This window comes from Podarcis liolepis (genome assembly GCF_965112155.1).
Source record: "Podarcis liolepis genome assembly, chromosome: 5".
NCBI classification, from domain to species: domain Eukaryota; kingdom Metazoa; phylum Chordata; class Lepidosauria; order Squamata; family Lacertidae; genus Podarcis; species Podarcis liolepis.
The window spans coordinates 97,180,360-97,195,734 of record NC_139556.1 but is presented as its reverse complement, the minus strand read 5'-3'; the positions used below and the strand labels follow the sequence as shown (position 1 = coordinate 97,195,734).

Genomic DNA, 15,375 nt, shown 5'->3' with positions numbered 1-15,375 from the left:
GTTGTCTTTATTTATTTCTCTCTTTCACTCTTCACGTTTTAATTTTTATTTTTGTCTTCTTTTAGCTATTTTGCTTTTGCTTATGTTTTGTTTTGTTTTGTGATGTCCTCTGCCCTGGGTTAATAAAGGTACACACATGAAGGTGATTGCTGGCCTGTGTGAGAGGCAGAGAAGGAAAGATTTCCCAGGTTGGGAGACTGGGGGAAGAAAGGGAAGCACCCAGGTGAGAGCTGGGAGGGTCCACTCCCTTCTGTGTGAGACAAGAGTTAAGACATACCTTTGAGAGAGGGCTTGGCATTCCTCTGTCTCTCTCTCTCTTCCTTTTTTGTTTTTGTTATTTATTTAGATTAGTTAGTATGCTGAAAAGCTTCAACAAACAAACAAACAAACAAACAAACAAACAAACAAACTCAATTCAGCCAATTTTGCTGCATTGTTTTTAAGGATATAATGTGTGATGTCAACCAGTTACTACTTCTACTGGTCCCGCCAGACGGGGCTTTTATTGAGGGTGCATATTCTTGACAAGACTGTAGTGCATCAATGGTGGGTGCGGTTTATATTCGGGCCAATACCATATTATTATTATTGGAACTGTCAAACCTGTGTTGTTGAACGTAATCCGTTCAACTGAGTGGTGGCTTCCGATTGGTTGCAGGAGCTTCCTGTACTCAAGTGGAGGCTGCGTTAGACTACCAAATTCGGCTTACCGAATTCGGCTACCAAAAAAACATTAAAAAGAAATGAACATTTACTTCCAAGGTTTTTGACGTTTGGGAGCCGAAAAGTTCCAAAATGGAGGCATTCGAGATCTGAGGTTTGACTGTATTTATTATTACAATTATATCCCGCTCATCCTCCCAGAGGAACCGAGGGCTGAAAAGAAGCAAAACTGAGAAAGATTTCAACAGAAAAGCTGATTGGAAGGGATATATTGATCTCAAGTCTTATAGGCTCTTTGTTCAACCAGCACCTTGAACTTAGCTAATTGTCAGCCAGTGGCATAACATGCTGGCTATGTCCTGCCCCCATGAGCAGTCAAGCCACTGCATTTTTTGCCAGACGCTGCTTCAAGGGCAGCCCCAAATGCAGCACATTGTGTAATCCAGCCTAGAGATAACCAGCACATGGATGACAGTAGTTAGTCTATCCTGATCCAGAAACTACTTTCGCTGTCTTACTAGCCAAAGCTGCCTTGCTGGCTGAAGCTGGTAGAAGGCATTAAGGTCACTGGGCCTCTAGCAGCCAAGATTTATCCAGGAGCACCCCTAGTCTATGAACCTGTTCTCTTAGGTGGAGTTCAACCCCATCCATACCAGTAAACTGAACAATTATCTAGACTCCACCCACCATACCTCCATTTTACCAGGATACAGACTCACTTTATTGGCCCTCATCCAGTCCGCCACCTCATCCAGCCAATGCAGGCACCAGTCTCCAAAAGTCATCTGGTATTTAATATGGGTATCTTTCCCTCTTATGGAATTGCCACTTCTTTTAACCTGTGCCTTGGCAAGGTACCAATCTGATGTAGGCGTCAAAACCTTCAGCAGAAAGAACTCAGAGTTCAAGCTCTTCATCCAGCACTGAGGGCCAGGAGAGTAAATGCATTACAACAGGCAACAAACTTCTACCTGCAGTTGAATCTTGCTAGTTGCAATCCATCAGGGTGCCAACTTGAATAAAATATCAGGAAGGGTGTAGGAGTGCAAATATCCAGAGTGTGGGGTCAGGTGGGATTACTATGAGGAATTATAAAATATGCATCAAGCCATTGTGTCCACGATGAATGCATTGTGTTGACTGGGTTTGATACATTGACAATAATTTCTGATCAAATCCCACAACCGCCTGCATCTCTGGCCAGATGCCAACTTTGCTGCCACAAACACCCGGACAACACCATTACTGGCCCCAACAACATCACACATACCATCTCGGGACTATTTAATTGCTCATCGTCTAACATTGTGTATGCCATCAAATGCCAACAGTGTCCTTCAGCTCTCTATATTGGACAAACAGGCCAAACCTTACGCCAAAGAATAAACGGACATAAATCTGACATCAAGAATCACAAAACAGAGAAACCAGTAGGAGAACACTTCAATCTCCCAGGACATTCTATACAAGATCTCAAAGTAGCTGTTTTACTACAAAGGAATTTCAGAAACAGACTGGAAAGAGAAGCTGCTGAATTGCAACTCATTGCCAAACTTAAAACCATGGAGAGACCTGGTCTGAACAGAGCCATTGGATTCTTATCTCATTATACATGACTAACCCATTTTTCACCTTCTCACCCCTTGCCTTTTCCTGTAAGACCCATTGCAGTCATTAAGAGTCATCAACAGGCTCATCTCAGCTATCTGCCAATCACCCATTCCCACCACCCTTCTGAGTAATACCCCTCCCCACCTTCTCACTATATAGAAGGATCTGGCAACTTCTGTTTCAGTGTATCTGAAGAAGTGTGCATGCACACGAAAGCTCATACCAAGAACTAACTTAGTTGGTCTTTAAGGTGCTACTGGAAGGATTTTTTCATTTCCTCTACTGTTCCTCTACTGCCCATTTCTCTCTCTTCACAAGTCACATACACAGCCCAGTTGCTTAGACAGGCAGGCTTCTGGGTCATCAAAGACAGTGGGCAAACTTCTTTGATGTAGCTTTTCTGATATGTTAATCTTAGGATGTTAATCTTAGGGCCAGGAAACAGGTTTCACATAAAGGTGATAATGATCGCTGTCCTCCTGGCCATCCTTCTTATCATGTATATTGCTTGTTTATCACCTCCCGGGGTTGCCAAATGTACTCCTTTGTAGTTCTGTGTGCTTAATTAGTTTTGGTAGTTTACCTTTTCCCCACATGGGGTTTGTTGAAATGTTCAGAAGAAATATGATTGGTTCTTACGAACACTCTGTAAAAGTTCTTTTGTGAATAAAATGACCTGGGCTGAGGGGTGGAGGCATGGAGAGATTATTATGTGCACCCTTCCCAGAATCTTGCTGGTGTATTCTTCAAGCCTCTGTGTGTATTCTTATTAATCAGAGTTGAATCCTTCCTTTACTTTGAGAATGCCTCAAAGGGGGCAAGTGAGTCCCACCTCGCATGATCAGTTACATGATGTGGCTCATGCCCACCATTAGAATGGCAATTGCCATGAACTTTGGCGGAGCCAGGTGTGATAGGAATTTTATGGTCTTAGATATATGGTAATGTTCATAACTGCACATACATAGATCAACACAGGAAGACCAACCTGGAACAATTTTGATTCCTAAACTGACCAAATCCTTTCTCTGCAAGGTTAAACTGGAAAAGCCTCCCCATTGTCTCTTTCCTCACAAATCCTGTCTCAAGGATATGTCTGTTTGAATAAGGTGTGAGCCTGTGACCTGGCCCAGGAAATAAGTATTTTACCACTACAAAAGAATGGCCAGGCTCCCCAGGCAATCCAATCAAGTAACTTGCCAGACAGGAGATAAACAAGGACAAGAGAAAAACAACATTTAAATTTCTGTGATGTAGGTGGGATGTATCTGAGGGGTGGTCTTAGGTTACACCCCTTCTGTGATGTATGCATAATGTTTCTGGGGGTGGTCTTGATCTAGAGAATGGGAATTTCAAAAGTCTTTATAAGCCCTGGCACAGCATTTTAAGGGGTCCTCTTCCTCTCCTGCGTGTGAGGGGAGCACCCTGTTGCAACAGATCAATAAAGATCAAGCTTACTAGCTGCTTTGCTTCTCAATATTCTCTGGTTGGCCTCTGTTATTTTCTCCTACCAATAGGGAACCTATGTAAGGACTCTATATGGGCTCTTGGATACCCCATAAGGGAAAAGGGCATATTTTTATTTACAACAGATGGCGACCACGCACGAAGGGACTTTTGGTTACCCGGATTCTGGAGGCGAGGAAGGGCTGGTTATCCAGCGTGCACCAGGCAGTTTGCCAGGAGGAATAGCCAGTCCTCCATCGGTCCCAGGGTCTGGAAATAACTGGAGGTTCAGCGGGGCTAACCAGAGGAAGCAACGCTTGATCAGGCCGGCCTTAAACAACCAGTCAAGAGATCCCGGGATCACCAAGACAGCGCTTGCGAAGTGAGTATGAGTAGGGAAAATGGGTAGTGGGGTGGGATTCTGCAAACCACAGCAAACCTATACTTCTCAAATCCTTACTTCTTTCCTCACTTTAACTCTTGAAAAACTGCCTTCTCCTCCTTTCTGTCCTCTTGATCTCAACACCAGCCCTAGCCCTTCGGAATATGCCCAGGCACAAGGTTGTGTGTGATTTCTTCCACTTAATTCTTTATGCCGACCTATTCCTTCGGAGTTTTGCCCAGAAAGGTCGTGCAATTTCTTCTGCACTGAAAACTATAATTCCCAAAACTATAACTCCCAGCGCAGCCGCACCTCTGCCATGGCGATCTTTGTTAGAAATGACCTGTGAACAGAGAACGCAAGGGCGCTGAATTCCTTTCCATCTTTCGTATTCCAGAGTCTCAATCTGGCATTGCAAGTGTGCAAGCGTTCAGTAGAGACTCTGAGTTAGATTGTAAAAGGCAGGGAGGTTGCTGTGGGTTCCAGAACAGATATTGAGTGAGAGAGGTTTCCCCTTCGGAGTTTTGACCAGGTATCCCCAGGTTTCCCCTCGGAGTTTTGGCCAGGTATCCCCAGGTTTCCCCCTCGGAGTTTTGTCCAGGTTTCCCCTTTTCCGGACCCTTCAGAGTTTTGCCCAGGTCCAAACCCCTTTTAATTGAAAATGGGTGCACCTCAATCAAAAGAAAAATAGTCCTCAGACCCCTGGCGTGAAAGAAGCCCAATTGGTGCTTACTTCCCGCCTGGACTCTGACAGTCCCCTTTAATTTGTGTTTAAGAAACGTTTTTCCTGTGTTTAAATTGTACTTAGGTAACACATCCAGCAGCTGCTTATCTTAAATGTGCCATCTAAATAAAAATAAAAATGCAAGCTTGCTCCAATTCTAAATCTAAGGAAGCCATGTTGAGCCTTATCAATCTTAAACAAGACAAAATGGAGAATGAAGTGTGCAAATGTTTGTTATTTGAGAGAGGCTCTAAAAGAGAGTTTTCCTCCCAAGTGGTAAAATCCTGTATACGTGCTACTTGTGTTCTGAAAGGAGGATTACCCCACCTCCTTCCTCCAGTTTAAGTGAGGAGGGTGATTTTAAGTCTAATGGTAAATGGTGTTGTGTTGTAACTTTTGAGTTTGTGAGTACACCTGTGTTCCAGTCTATTTTGGAATGTGAAGTTAACCTAATGTTTCTGCTGCAAAAGCCTAGTTGAGCCAACTGCTCTCTCAAGCTAAAATGCAGTGTATGTATTTCATTAAGCATATGCCTATGAAAGTATGGTGTTCCTTCTAAGAAAAATATCTGACTCCAGTTTTAACTTTGATTTGGTTGGACAGAAGAATTATTGTAAGGCTCCTGATATCAGTTTCTATAAGACTTCCTGGCCTCTTTTCTTAGAAAATGCCCCCCCTCCTGTTTCATTCTGTCTCTTTCAGGTTTTTTTTCTTCTCCTTCTTACTTCTGTGCCAAGTAAAAGGCGAAAGATTTATACGATCTGAAGAGAAACCAGACTGGAAGAAATTCAAAAAATATCTTAAAGACTGTTGTAAAATTGATGATGGCTGAGATGTTATGGTTATAAGAAATAGAGAATTGCAGCGGTAAATCATAATTTTAAAGAATGCAAAACGAAAATGAGCGAATTAATTGAACGAAGGGTTGCTGAGAAAGGGTTAACATAAGGATGCAGAAAAAGGGAGGTATGGGGAAGTCCGGGAAAGAAGGTATATGAAAATAAGTTTAAGAAATTATACATGTTTATTTGTTTGTATGTCTTGTAGAGTTTTGTTTTGTTATTTGTTTTATTATATGTGTGGAAAATTAATAAAAATTATTTTTAAAAAAAATACTTCTGTGCCAAGTAAATTTACTCCTGAGTAAGCTTCCTTTAAAGGAAACTGCAAGAGGGGGGGCATAGATTAGGCTTACTATTCCTCTGCAAGTTCAGGAAAAATTGTTCACTTTTGTATTCCTTTTAAATCAAATCTATGTCTGTTTTAATTATTTGTGAGTGGCTATATCAATTGAACTAACTTTGCTTTATAAAAGATCCTCTCCCTATCTTAGAAAAAAAAAACCTGTTCACTTCAATCTTCCTTTAAATATCATTTCTATAGGAACTTGCATTTAGTCTAAGGAAGCAAACTCACTCAAACTATCTCAAGATCTGCTAAAAGGGTTCTGTGTAAAGTTGGGTACTTTTATTTTCCTCTTCCTTAGTACATGATAGGAGCATAGATGTTTCCTTTCCCAGTTGTAAATCTGTACTTAAATGTGTATGTCTCTTTGGTAGTACAAATCTTGCTGCGAAATCTTGCTGTGAACCCTATATTTTGGAGGGTTGGACTAGATGACCCCAGGGTCCCTTTCAACTCTCCCAATTTGTGGCTGTGTGGAAGGACATGTGTCTGCGAGCATTGGAGGGTAATTCTTAAATTCTGGTGTGGTGATGGAGTTGAAATTCAGCCTAGCTTTGCTCTTTAGTTTTAAAAGGTGCTAGGTGAAGCCGTGATGTTTTTGAAGCACAGCTGGTAATATCAAGCATTTGAGTGATTACAGTGTTTATCATTTTGTCTACTATTTAAAAATCAGACTTCAAAGTCAATTCAAAGTTTCAGCACATACAAATACATAGGCGCCTTGACCAATCCTGTAAATAAAGGGCAGGGAAAAAAATTTGTCTGCAAATGGTAAGGCTGAAATGACTGAGAATGTTAAAAAATCCTATGAATTCTGACTCTCTGGCCATTTTTACTCATGAATAAGGGAGCGGTTGATTGTTCCACGAATGACCAGATAAAATGACCAATAATATGACCAATAATGATAGCCCTTTCCTGTACATAAAGGAAGCAGTCCCTTTTGCTTGGGCTGAAATTGCTAGCTTTGGTGAATACTTGAATTGCTGAGTTTCTCTTTTTTGTTTTAAAATCTAACCCTATTTTTTAATTCTACTCCTTACCCTTCCCTTCCTTATTCTAATTTAGCCAAAAGATGCAACATTTTCAATGGTATAAAAGGTTTGCTGAGCCATGAACTCTGCACATGCACAGAGGCTAGATCAGCTTACAAAAAAGAGAGAGCAAGAGAAAGGAGGGGGGAGAGAGAAGGTTTGGAGAGCTTGGGCTGCAGGGAGAAATCTATCCAAATTTCCTTATGTAAAACTTGGAACCATTGAGGGAAATCACCCTTAATGTGTCTTTTGCTCCAGGGGCTACGTAAGACAAAAGGGTTCGCCTCCCCAATGGAATTTAAATTTTATAAAAAAATTTTTTGGTGTGTGTGTGTATATGCCTATGCATTTTAGGAACAGCATTTCCTGACAGACCTCTCACATGAAATAATTTTCCCTTTCAGCAGGATATGGGAACCTAACAAAATGTCCTTTCTTTTCTCCCACAGCACAAATGATAATGAGGGGATGCAAACAGTGATTTAAATACTCTATAAAAAGTAATTGCAATTGTATTTCTTTTCTTCTTTCTTCCCTTAAAGCCAAACAGTCACTTTCTTTCTGTTCAGCAAAACAAGTCTGAATCCCTGCTATATTAGTGACTTCCCTCTATCTCTTTGTGGCTTTGACATTTTTTTTAGGTTACAAATAATCTGTTTTCGTTTATTAAAATCAGTTCTTCCATTATATATATGAAATTAATTGAAGCACAGCCAAACATTGTTTGTGGAATGCTATTTGTTTACCTTTTTGCCTGAGCATTTCTTATTAATTCTGTCATTTTGGCTAGTGCAAGGTACTTGCACAACTTTAAATTGCCATTCATTTTTTCTTGGTATTAACTCATTTCCCAGTATTCCGCTATTAACATTACAGCCGATGTTGTCACATCAAGGAACACTCTTTTATTTTCATTTGGGATGTTAGAATGCCAAAACAGATTACTTCAGGTTACTTCAGGTTTCTTATTAATTGTGTGTCTTAGCATTTATTTATTTTTGGTTCCTCATAGGTCATTTTGTGTGTGTGTGTTTTACTTTGGGGACATGTTCATCACATGTTGAAAGTCAGTTTCATGAAGTTCTTTTATCAGATAGCACATGGTGAATTTTAAGTTTTTTCCCCATTTCCCCCCCATTTTTTTCAGTCCAGTAGTAATCTGTGCGGTTTTTTGATAATATCTTTGTATTATTTAATAATAGTTCTTTTCTGAATCTGATGTCTTTGTGTCAAGTCCGTTTTCATCTAACTGGTAATCTAATTTTTTGCTTTCTCTTTTTATTTTTTAACCTTTCTTGTATTTTTTACAGTTCTCTTTCTCTACATGTGGAGTAATTTTTTATTAAGTGAAAGAAAGCAAACAAACTTAGCAGATAGTAACAGTAATTATATGGAAATGTGATAATAATATTAAAATGAGTAAAATTCTTAACATGCTAAGATTTTATTATTTGCAGCTAATAACTCAAGGAGATTTTCTTGGAGGGGGCCTTTGCTCCTTCCTTTTTCTAACTCTGTCCTTTAAGCCCCCCCAAAAAACCCTGCTCCCTTACAGGATATCACTTCTACAGATGTGCAATGATGAAAAGCAGCAACAACCCCTCAACTCAGTTCTTCGCCATCACAAGACCTGCAACAGCAGACACCAGAGTTTTCAAAATGCCCACAGCTATCTCTTTCAAAGGATATAGACTGACGGGGGAGTGGGGCTGACAAAGGAGGGTGGAGTTGAATTGCAAGGACATTTTTTTTCACTTGAACCTCAAGCCTCTGTGCTCCAGGATTCAAAAGATACATACGTAAAAGATCACAATTGTGTCAAGATATGCAACTGATATTTAATTAGTTTGTTTTGTATTATGTGTTATTATGTAGGAATGTTGAAATGTGTCTGACAGTGTGATTTCCACAAAGGGGGGGGGGATTTTTTTGTGTGTAACTGTTTTTATATTTAATTAGTTGTTTTGTATTATGTGTTATGTAAGAATGTTGAAATGTGTCTGACAGTGTGATTTCCACAAAGGGAGGCAATGTTTTGTGTGTAACTGTTTTTATGTTTAATGTCTTATTGCTTACACACCAATGGAGAATTCTCATGCATTTTATACTTTCTAATAGCTCACACTATTGTGTAGTCCAATGTTTAGCTCAATTTATAACCACATTTCGTTGTCCCACCTGGCACTCTGCCAACCTTCCCTACCCATTTTAAAATGTGCTAAACCTCGTTTTGCCAAGGACAAGCTTCTGGATCCATAAAACACCAGGTACATGAAGGTGCATATGCTTTGGTTTAGCAGGAATGATCCCTTATAGAGTTAAATTGACTTATTTGGACAAAGTGCCCTTTTAAGAATGGTTTTCTTTTAACAGATTGGTTTGAAAAGTTGAGAACCATGGGGCAAGAAAAATTCAAATTGGACTCAGTTTGAATTGGGCAAGTGTATCCAGGCTGCAATTAGCTTTTTGGTCCAAGTGAGCAACTTCCCATGAGTGCAAGATCACAGCCTATAATAAAATCCCATAGAAAGGCCAAGGCAAAGACATCTCTCTCATGCGATGTCCAAACCTGTGCCAGCTATGGTGAATGCCAGGCGACATGGTTAAATGAAAGCCCCGAGGGGATTCAACAGGATGTGTTGCTGTAGCACTATGTCAGTATGAGACCACAGAAGAACTAGCTTGACACCTGAGAGACACACAAAAATGGCGAAGGGCAAAACACCAACTGCATTTTTCAGTCATTAGTGGACCTTCCTGCTAGGTGTAAAGCATAGAGCACTATTGAGTAGTAAATGGTCTCTCCCAAAGTGTTAGAATGCCACAAGTAATTTAGTAGCAAAACGCAAGATGTGTTATTTATACAAAGACATCCATTTACAACATACAACCTTATTATTTGTGGGGCAAAATTTTTTAAGAAAAATTCTAGCCCCAAAGGGGGGATAATGTGATAGGAATTTTATGGTCTTAGATATATGGTAATGTTCATAACTGCATACATAGATCAACACAGGAAGACCAACCTGGAACAATTTTGATTCCTAAACTGACCAAATCCTTTCTCTGCAAGGTTAAACTGGAAAAGCCTCCCCATTGTCTCTTTCCTCACAAATCCTGTCTCAAGGATATGTCTGTTTGAATAAGGTGTGAGCCTGTGACCTGGCCCAGGAAATAAGTATTTTACCACTACAAAAGAATGGCCAGGCTCCCCAGGCAATCCAATCAAGTAACTTGCCAGACAGGAGATAAACAAGGACAAGAGAAAAACAACATTTAAATTTCTGTGATGTAGGTGGGATGTATCTGAGGGGTGGTCTTAGGTTACACCCCTTCTGTGATGTATGCATAATGTTTCTGGGGGTGGTCTTGATCTAGAGAATGGGAATTTCAAAAGTCTTTATAAGCCCTGGCACAGCATTTTAAGGGGTCCTCTTCCTCTCCTGTGTGTGAGGGGAGCACCCTGTTGCAACAGATCAATAAAGATCAAGCTTACTAGCTGCTTTGCTTCTCAATATTCTCTGGTTGGCCTCTGTTATTTTCTCCTACCAATAAGGAACCTATGTAAGGACTCTATATGGGCTCTTGGATACCCCATAAGAGAAAAGGGCATATTTTTATTTACAACACAGGCCCCTTCACATATTTTAGAGGGGCACTGAAGAGACCTCAGCCCCTAGCTGTTCGCTCCTAGGTAACCCAGATCCTGCAGTGCAAGAATAATAGAGAACCTTTGTTCTGGACAGCCCTTTAAATGTTTTCTCTTTGGAAAGTAGAAATTCTTATTCTTCACTACTTACCCTTTCCTTTTGCCATGTTCCTAAGGAAAGGAGTCTCTGGTCGCTCGTCTAATTCTTCAGAGTGGTCAATGAGCGCTTCTTTCACTACTTGGAATCCAGACAGTACTACAATGGGTAGATGTCCTACCCATAGGGTGAAAATATTTCCATATTGCTTTTCCAGCTACCATTTGGGTCAAAAGAAAGGAGAGGAATGATGGATTCAAAAAACACAGTTGGATATTTCAACTTAATACGAGAGCTTCAGTCTCCCTCACCTCTGCAGCTTCTCACTATGTGCAGTTCTCTTCCTATCATCTCTCCCCCTCCTCCCCCTCCCCCTCCCTCCCTCCATTTCAACCCTCACAGAACTCTAGCCCAATGGTTGCCATTAATTAGATTTTGAATTGATTTTAGAATGAATTGATTTTAGAATGCTGTGTTGCTTTTATTGTTGTTAGCTGCTCTGAGCCTGGCTTCAGCTGGGTAGGGCGGGATATAAATACAATCTATTTATTATTTATTTATTTATTTTACTCTCTGCCATCTATGTTGCCTCGGCCTAGGATCAGAGCAGCAGAGGCACTTCATAGTGATTAGCCCTCCTGTACCAGAATAGGACCTTGTCACAATTATTTTGTGTGCAGGGATGTGGAAACTGTAGCACACCAGATGCTTTTGAACAGCAACTCCCATCATTGTTGACTGTTGGCCATGGTCGTTGGGGCAGATGGGCATCATAGTCAAAAACATCTGGTGGGTAACAGGTTGCCATAGGCTGGGCTAGAGCACTGGGTCAGGTTTCAGGCAAAATGTCAGGTAGCACCCAGATGTATAGCAACACAATGGAAAAAGTTCCACAATTTTTGTGGTTTCCTAAAATATGGAAACCCTAGTTTACTGCAGAGAACCATTAAGAATGTGGTATTTAAATTGTTTTTTTATAAGTGCTTCTAGTTGGAGTAAACACGATAAAAATGTCCCCAGGCTTCAGAAATTGAATAGCAAATGCAGGTTAGTACCTGTTGAGAGGCTGTCATGAATGAATACTGAGGCCCTATGTGGTCAGTCTTTTTTTGTAATAATATTTTATTCTTTTTTTCCATATAAAAAGTTACATTTGTTACTCAACAATTATATTCCAATTCAACAAAACAAGTGACTTCCCACTCACTCAATATCAATGTTTATAACTTGAATTACATACAATTGCATTTTAAAGTTCCATCTTATCTAATTTCATCCTCTCTAACATGTTTCTTAATATATTCAGCTGTTTTCTTACACTTCAAACCCCTCTGTGGCCTTTGCATATGGGAAATAACTTTTTATATAGACCGTTAAGGTTTTCCAATCTTCTTTAAAAGATTCTAAATTTGTATCTTTTATCAATTTTTGCCATCTCTGCATATTCCAAGATTTTCACAAACCATTCTTCCTTTGAGGGTGTTCTCTCCTCCTTCCTCAGTTTAACAGTATACATTAAATATTTTTGATCAGTAGTTTTTAATGCACATTTTAAACTTTTTTATGGTTTTGTGCTTTTCAATATTAATAATAATATCCTTTATATTATTACTATTATTTGTATTGCTTACAGTTTCTGACAACAGAGGCTTATGGCATTTACCATTTTAACCCATGCTATTATTTAAGTTTAAATATCATAATTGTTGGGGGAAATAGATAATTGCTGACATCAGACTGAGTTATTACTAAGCAATAAGTACCTGAACGAGAGTATTTTCATGAATCTTCAATCCAAACCTCCATATGGCTCCAACGAGAGGAAGCTGGAGAGGACCTGGGGGATAATGCCTGCGTGACCAGAGCTGTTTCAGGTAGTGCAGAATCAGAAGAACCACCAGCAGAGCAATCAAAAGTGTCCGTATCTCCATCCTTCTTTTGCCTTCTCTTTTTCCTTAATTCTTTCTAGGTTGCCTGGTCAGGTTCAACTCTCTTTCTCTAAGGAGTTTTTGCTTTCCTCAAAGACATCAGCAGTACTCTCTGTTTTTATATGCTCAGTTTTTGAAAACAAATAAGCAAAAAGGGGTGTGACACCATTTGCAAGTAGCCTTGGAATGTGACTGCAAGTCATGTAATACAAGTGAACAGTATAATCAGTCTTATATGAGTCACGTAAATGAGAGGGTGCTTGATCTATATAAATTGTAATTAGAATCCAAGCTATCTTAAGACCAATTTTGTGACACAAATATTTGGGAAATAATTTTGTACCAAATGTTCATTAAATAAAAAATGAATATGAAACCCAGACCCTTAGGAAAAGCAAAGTGTGCATGTGGACATTCTCTCTTTCTGATTCCTTTTTGCTTCTCTCCCTCTCCCTCGGAGGGGGCTCATCTGGGAGAGTGGGGACCAACTCAAATGCATGGTTCCCACCACACTAAATTAACTACCGGTAATTCATATATTCCCTCCTTATTCAAAATTCCAAATGTGCTCATTGGCTTTAAAAAGTTGGTGATTCACTGCTTGAAGTGGAAGAGTAACACCCCTGAATAATTTCACTCCTTATAAATATTTGTTCTCCCTTTATTCCTGATTTACACAAAGATTCTGAATCTTCTTTATTTGTCAAGGTTTCCATCTCTAAACAGGGAAGAAAATGCTTAGAGATAGAAGCCTAGAGAAACAATGGGTAAGAGCATAAGTGCCAACTTCTATTCGATCCCCCTTCTCCACCCATGTTGACAACATTTGGGTGTGTAGAAGGCTCTTCCTCCTCCTGCAGTGGAGGGGAAGGGTGGAAGAAGCCGTCTTGATGACCTAGAAAGTCAAGGAGTGGTCAAGGAGAATTAACAGAGACACATTTCTGTGCTTCTTAGATACTGACTTAGAGCAGAAATATTCATACTGTAATCACTCTGTGAAAGCAATGTATGATCCGAAATGCCTACATGCTGTGCTGACCCCAGTGGGTCTCTACTTTTGGTTCTAGGCATTCAACTGGGTCCCAGTGAATTGTACAATTGTAGAACTGGAGGGGACCCTGAGGGCCACCACGTCCCACCCCATGCAATGCAGAAATCTCAGCTAAAGTATCCATGACACATGGCCATCCAACTTCTGCTTAAATACCTCCAAGGAAGGAGAGTCCACAATCTTTCAAGGGAGACCATTCCACTGTCAAACAGCTCTTACTGTCAGAAAGTTTTTCATATATTTATTTCTGAATCTTTTTTTTTTTTTTTGTAACATGAAACCGCTGAATTGAGTCCTACCCTCCAAAGCAGTGCTGGATCTAGACACATCAAAGACACAATTCAGTTCATGGGGTCCATGGGGTCACGAAGAATTGGATACGACTAAATAACTAAACAACAACAACAACAAGAAGATAACTCTTATTAGAATAATTAGAATATTAGAAGAAGCAAGGCCTGCTCACAGGTGCCAGGCCACAGCAACTCTTTTCAGTAGGTCTTGCTCCCATGAGGCAGTTGTGGAGGGTGAACATCCCCTCCTTCCCACAGCTGTTTAGCTCTCCTCCTTCCCCAGGTCCTTTCCATGCTATCTAAGACTCCACTGATGCACCCTTCTCTGCTCCTCCCTCTTCACCCCTCTTCTGGTCCTGGGAGACACCGGGAGAGGGGAGCTTGTTGCAGCAGAAGGGGGGACACCCTGGCTCCTTCACTAGCCTGACTCATCTCTGCCTCTTGGCCTCTCCTATCTCCTACTTCTGCCTCTGCTTCTGCTTCTGGACTTTTCTCTGCCACACACTGTCCCTGTCTGATCACCAATCCCTGGGCTCACATTCTTCATCCCTTGGAAATTCCCCAGGTCGTACCTCCCACCATTCCTTGATGTTCAGCCAGTGCATGCCATTCCTCAAAACCCTCAATGATCCCTGGCATATGGACTTGTGGCCATAACATATGTGCTTGACTCATGGTTCATTAGGTTCCAATGAGAAACAGAGATTGTACTAATGACGACTATGGTTACTACTTCATTGTGGGGGAGGACATCCGCGTTTGAAGGATATTTTGATTATTATTATTGCACCTCCTCCATTTTGGCCTTGCATCTTATAGATCAGAATCTACTGTAATTTGCCATGTTGATTTGGTAGTGTGGCCAGCTACAGGCCTTCTTGAATGGCACAGGTCTTCTTAATCCTTGTAAATCTGGTTCTTGGGATGGGTTGTGGGTGGAAAGTGCCTCTGACTCCACGTTAGAGTACCATCAGTGGAGAAGGACAAAGACAGTGCTTCTTAGAAACTAACTTGGAGCAGAAATATTAGTACTGTAATCACTCTTTGAAAGCAATGTATGATCCGAATTGCCTACATGCTGTGGGTCTCTACATTTGGTTCTAGGTCATGGCATTCCCCCGGGTCCCAGTGAATTGTAGAGTGGGTAGGGACTCTGAGGGCCATCTAGTCCAACTCCCTCCAATGCTGGAATCTCAGCTAAAGACATCCACGACACATGGCCATCCAACTTCTGCTTAAATACCTCCAAGGAGGAGAGTCCACAATCTCCCAAGGGAGACCATTCCACTGTCAAACAGCTCTTACTGTCAGA

The 15,375-nt window shown here is 40.6% G+C and overlaps 1 protein-coding gene and 2 long non-coding RNA genes across 5 annotated transcripts in view; all 3 read right to left on the bottom strand.

The window, feature by feature from the left end:
* LOC310707284 (cytochrome P450 2J2-like) overlaps positions 1-15,375 on the bottom strand; it is a 127,488-nt gene that overhangs the window by 38,251 nt on the left and 73,862 nt on the right. The window contains exons 1-2 of one of the 3 annotated variants that reach the window (XM_083504290.1): positions 12,555-12,745; positions 10,846-11,008 (exon numbers count right to left, since the gene is read on the bottom strand). The exons of 1 other annotated variant lie outside the window; for it this stretch is intronic. In XM_083504290.1, the coding sequence (XP_083360416.1) occupies positions 10,846-11,008; positions 12,555-12,722 (331 nt within the window). In that variant the 5' untranslated portion in view covers positions 12,723-12,745. Of the gene's footprint in view, positions 1-1,634; positions 1,743-10,845; positions 11,009-12,554; positions 12,746-15,375 lie in introns of those variants that run through there. One more of the 3 variants, XM_083504292.1, reaches the window with a different exon arrangement.
* LOC310707542 lies at positions 4,680-7,320 on the bottom strand. Its single transcript, XR_014526562.1, has 2 exons — positions 5,943-7,320; positions 4,680-5,546 (listed from the first exon to the last, which is right to left on the bottom strand). It is a non-coding gene; the product is annotated as an uncharacterized lncRNA (long non-coding RNA).
* On the bottom strand, positions 8,007-8,974 carry LOC310707559. The gene is made up of 2 exons (XR_014526579.1): positions 8,878-8,974; positions 8,007-8,813 (listed from the first exon to the last, which is right to left on the bottom strand). It is a non-coding gene; the product is annotated as an uncharacterized lncRNA (long non-coding RNA).